The 19,857-nt window shown below is 34.5% G+C and overlaps 2 protein-coding genes across 2 annotated transcripts; one reads left to right on the top strand and one right to left on the bottom strand.

Annotated features, from left to right (window-relative positions):
• Positions 1 to 376: 376 nt before the first annotated feature.
• Positions 377 to 5,638, bottom strand: LOC132111989 (kelch-like protein 10). The gene is made up of 8 exons (XM_059519588.1): positions 5,391 to 5,638; positions 4,588 to 5,080; positions 3,078 to 3,503; positions 1,970 to 2,167; positions 1,651 to 1,800; positions 976 to 1,092; positions 681 to 772; positions 377 to 577 (listed from the first exon to the last, which is right to left on the bottom strand). Exons 1-8 carry the CDS (start codon positions 5,636 to 5,638, stop codon positions 445 to 447), a joined length of 1,857 nt encoding a protein of 618 aa, XP_059375571.1. The 3' UTR covers positions 377 to 444.
• Positions 5,639 to 10,307: 4,669 nt separating this feature from the next.
• LOC132111311 (NACHT, LRR and PYD domains-containing protein 3-like) lies at positions 10,308 to 17,865 on the top strand. The gene is made up of 6 exons (XM_059518491.1): positions 10,308 to 12,251; positions 12,947 to 13,117; positions 13,496 to 13,666; positions 14,334 to 14,495; positions 15,634 to 15,680; positions 17,057 to 17,865. Exons 1-6 carry the CDS (start codon positions 10,504 to 10,506, stop codon positions 17,575 to 17,577), a joined length of 2,820 nt encoding a protein of 939 aa, XP_059374474.1. The 5' UTR covers positions 10,308 to 10,503; the 3' UTR covers positions 17,578 to 17,865.
• The last annotated feature ends 1,992 nt before the right edge of the window (positions 17,866 to 19,857 follow it).

Genomic DNA, 19,857 nt, shown 5'->3' with positions numbered 1-19,857 from the left:
ACTGCTTTCCGGGTCAAGGTTATTACTGAATTAGTTTTAGCAGAAAAAAAATGCCTTTACACTCTGACAATTAAAAATAAAAATAAATAAAAATAAAAGACATATAGATTCTTCAAAACTATACAAAAAAGAACATCTTTTACCAACGTCTATAAACTTGGAAAGTAATATATTGGTTGGATAGATTTTTTGTAAAAAAACAATCTTATGTTTACTCCGTAAACATAATTTCCAATATTAGATTAAATTCACTTCATTCATTGCTCATTGAGTTGATAGTTTCCACAGTTGCAGGATTTGAACCTATAATCTGATGAGTGAAATCACACTTGAGAGGTTTGACATTCAGAACATGACCTTATTTTTGAATGCATTTATTCACGTGACATATCACAGGTGAGGGTTTTTTCCTGGTCAGAGGTTGAGAATGCTGCTGGAAGCAGGTCATTCAGTGTCAGACTCGTCTTGCATCTGGACTGTGTCTCGCTGGGCAGCATACTGTGCCATGTTAGGTAATCCTGATACTACACAACAACTCAAAGCACTGCGGAAAATGGCCATTTCATTTGCATCAGACCTGTGAAGACAACAGATGACATGCTGAGAATGCAAAAAAATATACATTATTGAGTCTTAATTGTGTAAAATGGTTTGTTAGATTTAGTGTTAGTGGACGTTACCATTCATTTGTCTTCTCATCGTAGCACTCCACATCAGACGTGGTGCTGAATCCATTAAACCCTCCCACAGCAAACAACTGATCATCAACTACCTGGATTGTGAGGAAGGTAAAAAGGAATTTAAATAATTTTCAGCAGAAGTCTTTAACTTTGCATAAAAAAAAATCATAGTATAGGACACATTGGGCAATATTGATTAAATTGGACATTTATATGAAGTCTTCTAGAGTTTTTGAGATTATTGCAGTGTTTTTTCATAGTTTTAGTAAATACAGATGAATTGTTCACATCTCACCTCAATGCCAAAGTTGCTGCGTGGGTTGTACATAGATGCAATATCACACCAGATGTTAGTCTGCGGGTTGTAGGTTTCTGCACTCCGCAAACGACTGGCACCATCAAAACCACCAACCTTAAAAAAAAAAAAATTTTTTAATGCATTCTGTTTGTGTTTTTGTGCACATCTAAGCATTCATTCTCTCTCTCTCCCACACACACACACACACACACGTGCAACCTTCAAACTGTGATTGCTTCCATGATTCTGTATGTGTGTAAGAGTTATTACAGGTAACTAAAAATATTTTTTCTTGCTTTAACTGAAATAATATATATATATATATATATATATATATATATATATATATATATATATATATATATACATATATATATATACATAAACCCTATTATTAAAACTTTTAACTAACTTTCATAACATTATTTCAGATAGTACAGCAAGGCAAGGCAACAAATTAAACCTGAAATAAAAACTAATAAAAAAGACTAAATAGACACATATAATGCTATGAAGATAAGAAAAAAACCTTTATAAAAATATAAAGAAATTAAAAAAAAAAAAAAAAAAATTACAAAAACTTCGATTAAAATTACATTTAAAATATGAATAAAATTCAAATAGTATCTCAGTGATTCAAAAATATCACTGATGTGTGTGTTTAATACTCACAGCATAAACTAGATCCCCATAAGCGATCACACCAACACCACTGCGACGGCTTCTCATGGGACAAATGAGAGTCCACTGGTTTGTCTCGGGGTTAAAGCATTCAGCTGAGAAGAGACAGTCTGTCCCAGTAAAACCACCACAGATATAAACCTGCCAGATGATGAGTATGACCACAGCATTTCACACAACTGTTACAGATTGTTCAGAAAAACAGTCTTTACCACACACAGTATATTTCATATGAAATTCTGTTTCTTATTTACAGTATTCTCATGCTACAGTCCACAATTTCTCCCTTTCCCCTGCCCTTCTGCATTACCCTGCCATGCAGTGATGTGGCGCTGGCATCACTCCTCCGTTCGTTCATAGATGCAGTCAGTGTCCACTGGTTGGTGTCAGGATCATAGCGCTCTGCTGATTTTAGCCGTCCATGTCCATCAAAGCCACCGATGGCATAAATGAACCCATCCAGAACAGCAACACTAACATAGCATCGCCGTTCATACATGGGAGCCACCTACAACACATAAAAGGCATAAAAATCAGTGTATATATCAATACACTGTTTCATTGTTCTTTTCTATCAATTGCAGAAAAGTACAATGGTAGTACCAGGTTTGTTGCTGTATTTTTAAAGGTACAAATGCATACTTTTAAATGTGTTTTAAAGTACCAATGTGCTTAACAAAAAGGTACTTTTTTGGCATGATCATGAAGATAATTCTGGTTATTTTTATCCAAAGATTATATTATATGATATTCTTTTATATTGTCAGGGTTATTATAGTTAACTAAAACTAAAGCCATACAAAATAAAAAGGTGGAAGCTAAAAAAAAAAAAAAAAAAAAATATATATATATATATATATATATATATATATTTTTTTTTTTTTATAAAATAAATTAAATCCTTAAACTGATTTTATTTCAGCTATTTGGAAAGGTAATATTGATTATTTTCATTTATTTTAACTTGATGTACTAAAAACTATATAGACATTTTTGTAAAAAAAAAAAAAATCCAAACAAAAATGACAAAAACGCAAAACAAATTTACTGATTTAAAAATATTTGAGTAAATATTTAAAAAATATATTAAAAAAACTAAATATTAATAAACTATAATACTATAATTGTATAATAGTATCTCAAATGTACTTATAAAACACAGATCCAAATGTACAATAATTATTATGTGATATTATTATGTAGAATTATTTATTATATTATATTATATCCACAGGTATATTATATTAATTAATTAAATTATATCCAAAGCTACAATCATTTTGGGGATACAAAAATGCATCAAGGTTTTTCTTCGCGCACTTTCATTCAATACGGTGGTCCCATCAGATTTTACCACTGTACTTTTTTATAAAGGAATCAAAAATGAAAGTAACCTGTTGACCTACAACATTGCTCACCTCATGCCAGGTTTGAGTGATGAAATGGAGCTTCCTCACACTGTTGAAATACTCCACACTGTCATAACCACCAATACAGTAGACAAACTCATCCAGGACAGCTGTGCCATGATAGGCTCTGGGACTCTCATCCTCAAGAGTCACATTGACCCAGCGGTCTACATTTGCATCATATGCCTCAATCACATTGTTGGGATTGCCACCACTCCATCCTCCGATGGCCAATAGGATCGCAGAGGGCAGACGTGGGCGTGTCAGTTGATGTATGAGCTCTGAGCTGGTGGGCTCTTCTAAATCCATGTCAAATTCAAACAAAACCTTCATTGCATTGATGATAAGAGGCATGCAGGCTTCATTCTCCATCACCAGTGCATTACTCTTTACATTATTGATGAAGTAGTCTGTTGTCATTAATCCCATTCGAACCTGAAGCACAGTGAAGAGAGTTTAGACTTTCAGAATTGCTCTCTTCCACCCTTAATACCATGACTGATGTGAGACCCTTGAGCAACGCACCAAACCCCCAACTGTTCCCCGGGTCCCAGAGCAAAACATGGCTGCCCACAGCTCTGGGTGCGCGTGTGTGTGTGTGTGTTCACTACTGTGTGTGTGTAGTTGGATGGGTTAAATGCAAAGCACGAATTCCGAGTATGGGACACCATACTTGGCTTTTAACTTTTTTACATGGTGTCCAAAGTGGTTACAACACTACAATTTTTTTTACTTGTGTTTATGGTACAAATACAGTATCTAAACGTTCTTAGATCAAGATAAAAAAAATTAGCAAAATAAAGACAAATGACTTAAGATGTTAAGTCTTGTTTTATTAAAAATTGATAACAATTAATTATGTTTATGCTTAAAATACAATAAATAAATAAAAAAAATCTGTCAGTGGGTTAAGAAAAATATACCAAATATTAAATTAAATAAACTAATTTCAAAATTAAGGTAAGATTATTTTTATTACTCTGTTGCAGGGTTATTATATTTAACAAACAACATAAATAAATAAACAAAATAAAATAAACTTTAACTGAAATAAATAAAATATTTTATTTCAGCTAGTTGTCAAGGCAACATTTTTCATTTTCGTTTCATTTTAACTTGATGTACTTACTAGAGTACCAATAAGACTGAAATAAAATGAAAAAGTAAATCAATTAAAAAAATGTAAAAACAAATAAAAATGACGAAACAACAAAATTAATAAAATGTTAACTACAAGTAAAATGAAAACAGAAAATATATATTACAAAATTATAACATGAATAAAAATTATTATTTTTTTGTTAACAATTTACATTTTTCAGTAAACAAGACTATATCTTTAAGTCATTTCTTCTCAAGTAAACGTTTCTTGACTTTTTAGATATTTGTAATAGAAAACAAGAAAAAACCTACTAAATAAAAAGTATTTTTAAGTATTTATTTTATGTTTACTTTTTTATTTAAATTTAATTAATACATTTTTTATTTAGTCAAAGTTTACTGTCTTTCTCTATTTTACCTTTGGCAGAAGCATGGCAATGTATTTCCTCCTGCTTTCAGGTGCATGATCAATCCAGTGGAGGACGGCCTCAAAAACCACCTCCTCCTGTTTGACAATCAGCTCATCCTTATCAATGATCTCCTCGAGCTGTTCCAGTGAGAGCTCCAGGAACTCCTCAGATACTTGCAGAACCTCCTCAAAGTGCTGCAGGATGTAGAGCTTTGCTTTATGGCAGAGCTTTGAGCAGGAGTGGAAATCCTCTGTAAACATGCGGATGCCAATGCAGTTGTCCGGACGTAAGTATGACTCCAGGAACTGACAGCAGGCATCTACAAGACCTGAGACTAAGAACTGATCAGCCGCCACCAAGAGCTCCAGCACATTCTCTTCTGTAATCAGGACAGATCCTGTGTACGCGTACTGAATAATAAGAGACATGATGTTTCGGGACATTCCTGGAATATCATAGAAATGTTCTGCGGTTCTGATCCAATTAGTGGAAAGAAGAACCCTGCAAACACATTTGAGTATTTGTGTTACACACATTAAAAAATATTTACATTTTAATTTAAGACCAGTTTTCACATGTAGAGAAACATGCTTTAAAAGATTGTAACAGAATAACTTTATATATTAAATTCAACATGCAACATGCATGTTTACCATACTGTAGTAATGTTGTGTTCTGGCAATACATATATTTATTTGTATTCATTTATATATGGACAGCTTAGGCAGTTTCAGCAGTATGATGTTAGTGGTGAAAATTTTGTATATGATTATTTCTAGGTACTTTGTGCAGGATAAACGCTTTTACTTACCTAAAATACGGGCTGCAGCCACACAAGATGATCTTGTGCACTTGAAATTCTCTGTCATTTGCTCTGATGATCAGGTCAGTGTGTTCACCCAGTAAACGTGCTTCATCGAACACATTAAAGGCTGTGGGACTGATGTTCTCCATTGTTACCAGCTGTTGATCTTTAGTAAATGTATGCAGTCTTCTCACCTCAAACTCTGACTCTAGAGTTCTATATATTCTAGTTCTAGAATGTTTTTGTGACATCATAGTGGCAGAGTTCCAATATGTTTTTTTTTTTTCATTTTTTTTTTTCAATTTATGTCTTGGACTTTACATTTGGCTTTTTGATAAAAAACTCTCACAGTCATTGAACATCAAGTTTTCAATAATATGTAACCATCACATTTTTAACTCAGTGACCTATACAATTTAGAACTTAAATAATTACATTACACAAGATTGTGAACATTTAACAAAAATGCCAAATAGACCTAACAACTAGTGATGGGTTGTTCTTGAATGATTCAAATCTTTAAGATGACTCGGGAACGAGTTATCTCAGTGAAGGATTCGTTCATTTTGTGTTGACATGCAACATCCCTATGTTCCGTACTGGAAACAGATAATCGAGTTATGGGTTCAGTTCGAGTTTTTCGTTCATCATGTGACAGACCCATAGACTACTAGAGCCTATGTAGACTGTACCGGAAAGATAAATGATTAATTCACCTCCCAAGTCTTCGGGTACGAGTTGTTTTATCTTTTTACCCAAAGCTGGCATATTTTTAAAATTGTTTTCAAAAGCCAGGAGTATGCAGACTCCGAGCATCTTTTAAAGCTGAGCGTATTATATTTTAGTTGAATTAACAGAACAGCTCATCTACAGCACACATGGTGCATGGTTAGGAAACTCTGACCTATGTATTTTTCCATCAGCTGTTTCAGTGACTTTTTGAGTCAGAAATGTCTGTGGCAGATATCTGAAGTACATTTGTATTTTCTATGAAAATCATTTATCTGTATCAGCATTAATCCAGAAATCATAAGATTATAATTTCATTATGACTGAGTATGTCATTGCCCTTGACAAAGTGAATTTCTGCTGATCTGTGAGTGTGAGCTGCTGTTCATAGTGCTGAATGCAGTACACCCTCAATCCAGCAGTTCACACTGAGAGTGAGTTGAACATCTTTAATGGCTCTGAAATCTCCACAGAGGAACATTTCAGATTCTCAGACGTTGCTAGCTCTGAAGTTTTGTAGCTCAGGAGATGCACTGGAGTTCTCAGTGCAGTTTTAAGTATCAACATTATCTCATTGTCAGCTAAGATTGTTTTATGGACAGATTAGTTTCAACTCCAAAGTAGAGCTTTTTGGTTTAGTGGTACACTTTTGACTGCCTTTATACTGCAGGTAAAGACATATTCCTTTCAAAACACTAACACTGTTTACACGAAAGTACTAAAAAGTTGCATAATTATTATATAATAATAAATATTGAGTGTAAGCATGTGTGTTTGTGTATTCGGCAGTTGAACAGGATATTGTTAACAGTTATAACAACAGTATATGTTGATATATACTTAAATATATTGATAGTTTCATTGTCAAACATATCATGATGTCACAAGCCTGGTTTAGACAATGACATGCAAAAAAGAAAACTATTGTTTTTTGCTGCTCTTTTTCTTGTGAAAATGAAAACTGGTTCAGCTAGTTTATCATACAAGAGAAACTACGTAATCAGACTCAAATTTAGGAAAGGAAGTACGTGAACATCCTCAGAAAAGAACAGCTGTTTGAAGAGACAAGATTTATGAACTGCAAGAAGTTTGTGTTTGATGCTTTTTATTGTTGAGACAGAGGTAGGTCTGAACTGACAAATATTTAAGATCGTTCATTATTGAACTGTAAAAAGTCAGTACTTGGGATGCTTTATTCTCTGTAGTTATTTATTAATTTTTTTCTCAATTGCTTTCCATACCAAATTGCTGCTGATAAAACACAAATATAATGGAAACTGAACTATCCTGTAAAAATGAATTATATCAGATTCCGGGAATGTGATCAATGATTGTGTCACCTGATAAGTTTGCATTAAAATGTTTCATTTATTTTGGTGTTTCAAATATTAAGTGTTACATCCAGAGGCATATAGTCACAGAGTACAAATAGTTTGTTACTGTATTTTTTGTGTAGTTTTTAGAATGTTCTAAATTACCTTTTTTTATTTTGTGTGTGTGTGTCTGCATTGAAGTATTTGCTAATATTTTTATATTTTAAAACATGCACACATTGTATGGTGATACAATTAATTTACTGTAATTGTATTAAATGAAAAAAACATTACTTACACTATGGAATAAAAACCCAATACAATTAATTTTTGTGATTTATATATTTAGTCCTGGAATATAAAAACTATTTTCACAGGATAATTAAGCTTCTTTCAGGTTTGTGTGTGTGTGTGTGTGTGTGTGTGTGTGTGTGTGTGTGTGTGTGTGTGTGTGTGTGTGTGTGACTCCAAAAGGCATATTATTTCTGTCCTGTCGTAGTTCATGTGCTTTCTTTCACAAAATGTGGTCAGTCTACTGAAACAATTTCATTTGCGTTATGAACTAACGACTAAACCAGTTTCTGTTTTCTCAAGAAACAGGGGAGCAAGAAAACAATGTTGTTTATTTACCAACAATATACAGGTAAACCAGTTTTCTTCTTTTCTGCATGTCACATATACAATGACAGAAATTATAGTTCAGGAATCAGGATCGCACAAACATTCCTCTACAAACTATATCTAACAATCCCACTTTATTTCTCATAATTGCACCTTTATATCTCACCATTGTTGTTTCACATATTTGTGAGCATGTACATTGTCTTGTATATGTCAACATTTTAAATTATAAGAAGCAATTTGGGGCAAAAGTTAATTGAGAAAATGTCTCAGCCATACATTTTTCTTACTGATCATGAAATTGTATTTTGCATTTTATTTTATTTAAGAAATGAAATATTTTGAATAAAATATTTTTGTCCTTGTGCCAAAGGTCACTATAAATGTTACTTGAGAAGACGTGTGGCTTCCTTCTCAGATACTTTGACAGATAGAAGTGCACTTCAGCACATAACTTACATTTTACAGATGATCTAGCAGGGAACCTTTTCTTTAAATGTTAGAATGTCACAAGAGTGTTCCATTTCATAAGCGAGTCATTAAACTTCAAAGACTTCACTGAAGGAGCCATGGTGCTTGGATGCATGTCAAACAGTTGAACATATAACATATTCTGCATGACCATATTCTACATTCCAAATCCTACCCAATACTTAAACTTAACAACTACCTTACTAACTATTTATAATCAGCAAATTAGGAGTTTATCGAAGCAAAAATCATAGTTAATGGTTTGTTAATAGTGTAAATTGGACCTTAAAATAAAGTGACCAAAATATTTTTATAAGAGCAGTAAGACTAAAGAGATGAATATAATTATTATGATCAGCTGAGTAATTGTGTGTGTTTTACCTACTTGTTGACAGTTAACATTAAGTATATGCTTTAGTTTTTATTAATTTCTAATTTATCTTCCTTAAGAATATTTTCATGAACTCGGTATGGTCACAGCTTTCTAATGAAAACAGCCAAAATTCAGCCAGTTTATGACACAAGTAAACCCATTTCTGCCGACAGACTGCATTTTGTAAAATGAAGAATTTAAATACACCACAATCTTACGATCTAATATTTGTACAAAGATCTCTATTTTTGAGAGAGTGTGCAGTGGTAGTCCTAAAGTACCACTAAACTGTGGTAATTTAATTTCATTCTTCACAGTTGTGACTTTATATTGAAGGATGAAAGCAAAAATATATATTAAGCCAAACACTAAAATAAGGATGAATCTCTGCTGCTCACATCATCAGTTATGTCCTCAAATGCATGAAACAACAATGGTGAGATATAAAAGTCAAATTATGAGAAATAAAGTGAGATTGTTAGATATATATTTTTTAGAGGAATGTTAGCGTGATCCTGATTCCTGAACTATAACTTCTGTCATTGTATGTGTGACATGCAGAAATGAAGAAATCTGGTTTACCTGTATATGGTTGATAAATAAACAACATTGTTTTTTCTGCTCCCCTATTTCTTGAGAAAACAGAAACTGGTTCAGTCAAGTTTAAAATGCAAGAGAAATGGTTTTATCAGACTTACCACATTTTTTGAAAGAAAGCACATAAACTATGTAAGGAGTAAAAACTGATACTACTGTAAGCTGCCTTTTGGAGTCACAAAAAACAAAACAAAAACAAACAAAAAAAAACCCTGAAAGAGTCTCACCTATCCTGTGAAAATATGTTTTATATTCCAGGACTAAATAAATAAATGTTATCAGTTATTTGTCAGAAATTCAAGAGAGCACATTAGGGTAGAAGAATCTCTTTAGTCAATTCAGATGAATATATCTATTGTCTATTTAGAAAGCACAGCCTGTAAAATGAGTCTCTGTGAAAAGAGAGATGAGGAGGAGGATGTTCACACACATGAAGCAGAAGCTCCTGAACCCAGCTGTGTGTCTGTGAAGAGTGACGAGTCCATAGAAAACCTCAAGGATGGAGCAGTGACCTCAGACTCTGAGTGAGTATAAATGGGATGGATGAAACATGGTAAACAGGGATGTTGATTACAGACATTTTTATACAAAATATAAAGTCTGCAGATTTCCCACATTTCTTAATGTAAAGCGATATTGTAGAATCTAAAGGCTGTGCAAAGAAATATTAATTTGTTGTTTCTAGACAGCTTGTGGGATGCTGTCTGAATGACCACTTCTGTGTGAATGTGGTGTCATTTCAAACTAGAGCACTGTGTTTGATGTGCTGGGACATTTCAATGCAGTTTTCTATTCATCTCACTGTTTCTACAGAGTGAAGAGTGATTATGTAATCAGATCAGTTACATTCTATCTGACACGCTTTGTCTCCTACTGTCGGAACTTTCTTGGGTGGCAAAACATAGAAGCTCTGCAGACACACAAATTGCTGAAGGAGAATGCAGACTTACAGCACAATTCTCATCAACCAGTAGATGATGTCATAAAAAGAGTGAAAGATCAACATAAAACCAGTATGAAGAACAAGTATGAGAGTTTATTTGATGGAATCGCACTAGAAGAGAATGAAACCCCTTTGAACTGGATCTACACACATCTCTACATCATAGAAGGAGATAGTGAAGGGGTGAATAAAGAATATGAGGTTTTACAGATGGAGAAAACAGCCAGAACACAAGACACTCCAATACACTGCAATGACATCTTTAAACCCTTACATGAACCAGGATGTGAGGAGAAAGACAAAATCAAGACTGTTCTTACTAAAGGCATCGCTGGAATTGGAAAAACTGTCTCTGTGCAGAAGTTTATTCTGGACTGGACCAAGGAAAAAGCCAATCAGGATGTAGATTTCATGTTTGTGCTTCCATTTCGAGAGCTGAACTTGATTAAAGATCACCAGTACAGTCTTCACAGACTTCTGCTGGACTTTTATCCTGAATTTCAAAATCTGGACTCAAAGATTTATGAGGAGAATAAAGTTGTGTTCATCTTCGATGGTCTGGATGAAAGCAGAATTACACTCGCGTTTTCAGATGATGAGAGAGTCCTTGATATGAATAAGTCTTCATCAGTGGGTGTGTTGATGTCAAACCTCATCAGAGGAGACCTGCTTCCCTCTGCTCTCATCTGGATCACCTCCAGACCAGCAGCAGCCAATCAGATCCCCTCAAAATACATCAACCGTGTGACAGAAATTCTGGGATTCAATGAGCCTCAGAAAGAGGAATATTTCAGGAAGAGAATCAGTGATGAGCATCAAGCCAGCAGAATCATCTCACACATTAGTAGATCAAGAAGCCTCAACATCATGTGTCACATACCTGTCTTCTGCAGGATCTCAGCCACTGTGCTTCCGAACCTCCTGAAACAAGATGACAGTGCAGAAATCCCTCAAACTCTGACTGAAATGTACATTCACTTCCTGCTGACTCAGATCAACATGAGGAATCAGAAGTATGATGAGAGAGATCCAGAAAAACTCCTGAAGTCCAACAGAAGAGTTATTGTGAAACTTGCTGAACTGGCTTTCAGTCAACTGATGAAGGGCAATGTGGTCTTCTATGAGGAAGACCTGATTGAGAGCGGCATATACGTCACTGATGCCTCATTGTATCCTCAAATCTTTAAAGAGGAATCTGTGATACATCAGAGGAAAGTTTACAGCTTCATACATCTGAGCTTTCAACAGTTTCTAGCTGCATTTTTTGTGTTTTATTCAAATGTTGTCAAAAATAGGGAATCACTGCACTTGTTCCTGGAAGGATGTAACTGGAAAATCTGGGAATGCTGTCTTCTCCATGAGATACTAAAAGCAGCAGTAAATAAATTATTAAATAGCAAAAATGGAAACCTGGATCATTTCTTGCAGTTCCTGATGGGCGTCTCACTGGAGTCAAATCAGAGACTTCTAAAGGATCTACTGACACACACAGTGAACAACTTGGAAACAATCAATAGAATCACACAGTACATTAAAGACAAAATTAAGGGTGATGAATGTCTCTCAGCTGACAGATGCAACAATCTGTTCATCTGTCTGATGGAAATGAAGGATCAGACTCTGTTCAAAGAGATTCAGGAGTTTGTGAAATCAGAGAATCGCTCAGAGAATAAACTCTCTCCATCTCACTGCTCAACAATCGCCTACATGGTTCAGATATCAGAGGAGGAGCTGGATGAGTTTGATCTGAAGAAATACAACACATCAGACGAGGGTAAAAGGAGACTGATACCAGCTGTGGTGAACTGCAGAAAAGCTATGTGAGTATTAATTGATGTCTGTGTGTGGTCACATGTTAATATATTCATCCTTATGAATTACATAATTCACAATACCAACAATATCAGATAAAGCTTATTTTGCTGCCTTTTTGTCACTTTTAAGTCATAGTTTGTTTCAACTCTTTTAGAAAATCTGATTTATCATTGGCATGGACATTTTTCAATAATATTGTAATTGAATATTTAAGTTCATAAAAATTAAACAATAAAGTTTGTTAAAGCACTTTTATTTACTGACCACCAATTAATCAGATCATTATCTGGTGGAATTTATGGCAACTGCAGCCAAATGCAATTAACTTGTCTACATGCCACCCAATGAATGTTATAACTCTGAGTGTCAGTTTGAGTGTTAAGGATTTCTCACGCATTCACTGCATTTACATCAGAAAATGATTTCAGATTGAATATTTGAAATGTGTCATTATATGATCCTTTTAACATTAAATGCTACTCTAATAATGCTAATTAGTAATCATGTGATAAGGCGGAAAGAACAACAGCAACAGGCCAATATAGTAAATCAAAATACAATTCTGAAGCATGAAATAGCCTCTGCATTATTATTTTCCCCACCATGTTGTCTTGTCACATTCACATGACAGTAGTTGTTGTTGAGCTCCTTTGTATTTTTTTCTCCTCTTTCTTAAACCTTATTTCATTGTGTGTTATAGACTTGCTGACTGTAATCTCACTGGTCAGTGTTGTGAAAGTTTGTCTTCATCTCTACAATCATCAAACTCTCTGAGAGAGCTGGACCTGAGTCACAATGACCTGGATGTTTCAGAAGTGGAGCTGCTTTCTATTGGACTAAAGAGTTCACAATGTCAACTCAACATACTGAGGTTTGGGGTTTCTTTTTCAAACTGAATAGTTTTTGAAGTAATTTTTTTTTTAAGTTTTTACCATTTTTGGCAAATGTCCTGATGGAGTGAATATATATTGTTGCAGTAGTGTAACACAACTCCTGTAGGCAAAAGATAAAAACAAATAATTTGTCATTGTCTTGCTTTTGCATGTCATTTTATTTTATTTTTTTTTCACTGTTGAACATTACAAGGAATGCAATAAATAGTGTTATTTTGGGGAAAGCCAAGGTGAGGACCTTATTTTAATATGGATGGATGCCATCCACAACAGTGTCTCGTTTCATACCACGTCAATATTTTTTTTACACTTTTCACTAGTTTAAGTGTACAGTATTTGTACTCTGATCTGTTTAGATTAACAAGCTGTAAACTCACTGGTCAGTGCTGTAAAAGCTTATCTTCATTTCTACAATCATCAAACTCACTGAGAGAGCTGGACCTGAGTAATAATGATCTGCAGGATTCAGGAGTGAAGCTGCTCTCTGATGGACTGAAGAGCTCAAACTGTCAACTCAACATACTGAGGTAAGAAAAAATATATTAAGGTACACTTAGTAATAAAATGAAAGACGCCCTCTTCTCTGGTCCTTATCTCTTGAGTATTTGTAATATACTAGCAAACCCCAGTGTGTCTGAAGATTGGATTTGTATTAGTCATTTATTTTTGAAAATGAGTAACACACTGAACCCTAAGTTAATCTAAACTGAGTTGATCCATCTGAATTGAACCTGTAATCAGTTATGTGTGGATAAAAAGCAACAGACTGAATGAATGAATAATTTTATTAAAGATGCTTGTGTTTGAATCAAAATAAGATGGTCTCATGCTAATAGATTAATAATTACTGCAAGTAACGTTAAGAAAAAATAGAAATCAGAATAACATTTCTGTTTTTCCCCCATATCCATGATACAAATCTTTATTTGCCAAAATAAATTCCAGGTCACTAAAAAGGATGTAGCCTAAATGTATGTGCATTCTGTAGTCTTGTACCTGATCAGTTTTGATGTCACATTGCATGTTATCTTGAATCCTTGTGTGTTTATAGATTATCTCGCTGTATTATTTGCCAAAATAAATTCCAGGTCACTTAAAAGGATGTAGCCTAAATGTATGTGCATTCTGTAGTCTTGTACCTGATCAGTTTTGATGTCACATAGCATGTTATCTTGAATCCTTGTGTGTTTATAGATTATCTCGCTGTATGGTGACAGAGGAAGGTTGTTCTTTTCTGGCTTCAGCTCTGAGTTCAAACCCCTCACACCTGCAAGAACTGGATCTGAGCTACAATCACCCAGGACAATCATTAGTTGCGCTGCCCTTTAATCCAAACTACAAATTGGACAAACTCAAGTATGTTCAACACTAACAATCATCATTTGTATTAAAATGTGTGCAGTATACTCGCTGTGTGAAGTTTATAAAATGTGTGCAGTTTAATCACACATGCAGTATAATCAGTAAAACTGTTACAGTTGATATATTTTTGGACTCCATTTGGCCAAGAGACTAAAACAGGGTTATTAGAGGCCTTAAAGTCTTAAATATTTTTGGTTATATTACCACAAAAATGTCTCCAGTCTAACGAACCCAGTAAGATTTTTTTTCCGCTGTAGTTACAGTACCTCCTCATCAGAGAGAATACCTGCTCCTAGCTACATTAAATGGGTTAATACAAGTTTACTGAAAAATATCTTGAGAATTTAACTTGCCTGACAGGACAAATAACCTGATTAAACCTTAAGGGACAAAAAATAACTAGTGATGCATTGAAACATGAGAACGATTCTTCTGATTTTATTGCATTCAGCTTAAACTAGGGCTGCTCCGATCATGATCGGCCGATCGTTACGTGCATCTCGTCAGTAAAGCCGGTTCTCTAATCAGCGGTAAATTCCGTCAGGTGCGTGATTTCACATAGAGCACCTGTTACTACACAGAGCCATTGTTAACTGAGAAGATGCGCAAATCCACTTCATTTTCAGCGTTTATTTGCGCATCTTCTCAATTAACAACGGCTCTGTGTAGTAACAGCTGCTCTATGTGAAATCACGCACCTGAGGGAATTTACCGCTGATTAGAGAACCGGCTTTACTGACGAGATGCGCATTAACGATCGGCCGATCGTGATCGGAGCAGCCCTAGCTTAAACAGCAACAGATAATAGCAAGTGTATTTCTGATATCAATGTTGCGCTGTTAAGCTCTCTGTGATGCAATGCTTTTGTGGGGAGATTTTGTATGATATATTGTCGGCTGATTTAAAAAAATCTGTATGTCATAATAGTAAATAGCATTGTGGACAGTGATGATATTTTGTAAACACATTAAATATTACATATACATGTGTAAAATAATATGTATTTTCATCACAGGTTTGGTCTTAGAAAGTCTTAAATTTAACTTGCTCATATCTGTAGAAACCTTGAATAGATTATGTAAAAATCTGTAATCTCTAATATGGCAACTATCATATCCCTTTCTTGTTATAGTTTGGATCATGGAGGAGCGTTCAGGATTACAGAAGGACCACAGAAATGTAGGACACACACAAATCTTAATAGTTGTTATTTTGTTGTGTTACACTGCAAAATCTCCAGTGTTAATTTAACACTCTGAGTGTGGACTCATATAAACTCTGAAGCAGTGTTAAAAGTAACACTGAAGCAGAGTTGAAGTTAATGAGATAATTAAGAAGTTAATGGAATTATGATTGACCATTATTGAAGACACCTGATGTTAACAAGCAGAATCACCAATTGAGAAAATCACAATTTGTGTGTCACCATTATAGTGGTCAGTGTTTGCTTTAGTTGGGATCTTGAACCTTCAGTTATTTACTTTAGACTTTGTGGGGCTGTGGTAACTGAATTATAACATACAGACCAGAGCAAAGGCAATCATGTGTGCTAATGATTGTGGTTTGAACTAATTGTCATGGAGTGACCTGAATGCGTGAGTTCAGGTTTCTTTAATGTATACATAAATTAAGTGGAAAAAAGAGATAGCAATCCAGAATTTTTGGCATAATATGAAATGTTTTTAAAAGTTAGTTCTACATAAAGAAAAAAATCTTTAGTTTAGACACACAGACATCAAGAATCAGCGTGAGCATCACAACAACGGTGACCATCAAAAAAGCATGTTGTAGCGAATAAAAACACATCCATCGCTCCCATCTTGCATTGCGGCATGAATAAATTATGAGCTGAACTGTCTTTTTAACTTTTTATTCTAACTATATTTTATTTTTGCTGTTTTTATGTGAATGTTTAGTATCTAGTTTTGTGATGTTCAGAGTAGATCTGTTTATCTGGATATGCTGTTTGTCACCGTTGTTGAGATTCATACGCTGATTCTTGTTATCTGTGTGTGCCTAAAATAAGACTCTTTAATTTAAAAAAAAAAATCAGAATCACTTGCAAGAGATGGCTACAAAATGTATAGAAAATGCAGACGCTTTCATTGTGGAATCAAAGCTGTTACAATCAATAATGGAAGTTTTATTTAGAGAAAACACTGTAAATTAGTTACAGAGGTACCTCAGGTCAAACAACAATTACATTAAAACATAATCATCACCACCCGATGACTTTTGCTCTTGGCTTGCCAAACTAATTTTAAAAGTAAAAAGCCACAAGCCAAGATCACAACTAAAGCAACACTGACCACTATAATGGTGACACACAAATTGTGATTTTCTCCTTTGGTGAGTCTGCTTGTTAACATCAGGTGTCTTCAATAATGGTCAATCATAACTCCATTAACTTCTTAATTATCTCATTAACTTAAACTCCGCTTCAGTGTTACTTTTAACACTGCTTCAGAGTTTATATGAGTCCACACTCAGAGTGTTAAATTAAAACTGGAGATTTTGCAGTGTACATGTGTTATAATCTCTATTATTGTGTTCAGATGCATGTGATCTCACACTGGATTTAAACACAGCAAGCACTCTCCTCACTCTGGCTGAGATGAACAGAAAAGTGGCACATGCGACAAAGGAACAGGCCTACCCTGATCATTCAGAGAGATTTGATGAATGGTGTCAGGTTCTGAGTAGAGAGAGTCTGACTGGACGCTGTTACTGGGAGGCTGAATGGCGTGAGAGGGCTGATATATCAGTGACATATAAAGGAATCAGTAGGAAAAGGTGGTGTACTGAAAGTTTGCTTGGGCACAATGATAAGTCTTGGAGTTTGAATTGTTTTGATTACAAATTTATTGTGAGACACAATAAGTACAGAAAAGTCATACCTGCCCCTTCAAGAATCTCTAACAGAATAGGAGTGTATCTGGACTGGTCGTCCGGCACTCTGTCCTTCTACAGTGTCTCTGACACACTCACACACTTACACACATTCAAAACCACATTCACTGAACCCCTCTATGTTGGATTTGGGCTTTATCCTCATTCGTCAGTGTCTCTTTGTTAGTTTTAACAGCTTCCTGTGAGAAACAATTCAGGAACAGAGTTGAGAGAAAAAACACACTCACATTATCTCTCTTTAAATCACACAGCGGTTATCTTTTCTAATCTTAATTTTAGTTCATAGAAACACACAAAGAAGGTACGTGTGTCCTTTCAATATGTGGACAAAAACACCTCCTAAATTCAGCCCAGTCTGGAGCTGTGTGTAAAAAATATGAACACCCACCAGTTTTTAATGTAGCTAACCTTAAAAAAGAAACGAAAAAAAGTGTATCTATTAATCTATCTGTCTATGTATAAAATAGCTATTGATTGATTTATAGCTGATTAATAATAGTGATTGATATATTTTATCCTCAGAGTATATATTTTACCCTGATGCTTTCAAATACTTACAGCCACTTAATTAGCAGTTATGATTTAAGTTTCTCAATTTGATTTTTATAAACCAATGACCAATAAAAATCCTTAGAAAATGTGTTTCTCATTGTCTTGCACTCAATGGGGGTTTCTTAAAGCATCTTGGGGACATTGGCAAAGCAGGGGCTGCCCCATTTCTCTTTACCTTTGTCTATTTGAAGTTCAGATTCCTTGCACTTACATAAAACAATCAGTTTAACAGGAAGAGCTTTCAGACAGCAAGTCAGAAATCTTGGAGAGTTAATCAGACATCTTGCTGATGACATAGCCCTCTTTCTTATGGACGCTCGGCAGAAGTATTGATTTGTCCTCCAAAGCCTCTGGTTTGCGCTCATGTGCTGCAGTGATACTTTTGTTACACAATATCACTAATTAAGACAGGATATTATTATAGTGAAGGACCAAATGGAAAAATGTGCTCTTAATTTCCAACAACTTACTGATAAAGCTCAGAAGAGATATAAAAAGGGGCTATTAATAAGAGATTATTCTGGGTACTTTTCAATAAAGAGGGCCTTCAAAGTTGATTTATGGTGTTCAATCTGTTCCTCTGGGTATAAAGTTAGGAAACATAGACTGACTTTTTGAAAGCGCTTAATTTATTATAATTCAAAATCTGTTGTAATTAATTAATACATTTTTAACAGGGTTGTCTCAATTTTTGGGATTTTAGTATTTCACACTTTAAAGATTAGTTGGCTGAAATTGTTTAGAAGCCAAAGTCTTTATGGGACTTTATTTCCAATTATGTTTTCTCAGTTTGGTTGATCCGATTCCCTTCTGATGTGTAAGTATAAACATAAAAACTACCAGCAACATTATCTGCTTTTAAAAGGCATGCTCTTCTGGTTTGGCTTCTGATATTCAAACACAAAATTTCCACCTCGTAAGCATTTCTTCTGGAATAATTATATGTAAGAATTGATTAGTTGATTTGATACAATTATTCTGTTGGTCACTCACTTCATTATTTATTAAAATAGAGGCTGTATGTTTCTGTATGTTACATCATTACGCCAGTGGTGGCGACAAGTGACTGTATTAATGAATTCTCTGATTCACTCAACTGATTCGTTCACCACATTGATTCACTCACAAACCAAACACCATAACAGGAGACGTGCAAGTGCTTTGAAATACGTATTTAATTATTTTCATAAAAAAGAAACCAACAATATATGATTAAAATATCAGTCAGTCAATAATAATTTCTTGTTCATTGAACTGTTAAACAATATCAAAATCATGCAGTTTGTCAACCGTTCAGCAGTGGGTACAAATCTTTTCATCTGGACAGTTGATCTTTCCTTGGGTCTCTCGTTAATAACCAACCTGTATCAAAACCTAATTGTATCCTACTCTAAAACTGGTCTGACAACCGTTTTCTGCTGCTGTTAATTGAACAAGATCAAAAGAGCACTGGATAAAGTGAATATTTACCTACACTGAAACCAAACCTGCAAATGCAACTGACAGCAATAAAGAAAGCCTTTTAACAAGTTAAACACCTATATACGCTGCTTGTGAATGACTGTAGGACAAAGACATAGGCCTATATGTTCAAAAGAGTATCAAAACGATAACACTAAAGGAAAAGTCGCATGATAACAATATGGCTTAACATTAGTAACAGTAGTAATTATTAAAAAATAATAAGTAATAATTCAGTTTCACTGGTAAAAGTACCATGGTATTTACCTGTGATGATATCAATTGATTGTGCCTGTTACTCGAGGAAGCCACTAGATGGTGAAGTGTCATGTGTTGGATACAGGGCAATTAAGAAAGAAGAAAAACAAACTGTTGTTGTGTTGTGTTGTTAAGACAAATAAAGACAGACATGTTAAGACTGCACTGAGAGACA

This window comes from Carassius carassius, chromosome 31 (genome assembly GCF_963082965.1).
Source record: "Carassius carassius chromosome 31, fCarCar2.1, whole genome shotgun sequence".
Lineage (NCBI taxonomy): Eukaryota > Metazoa > Chordata > Actinopteri > Cypriniformes > Cyprinidae > Carassius > Carassius carassius.
The sequence above is the reverse complement of the archived record's forward strand: the minus strand, read 5'-3'. Positions and strand labels throughout refer to the sequence as shown.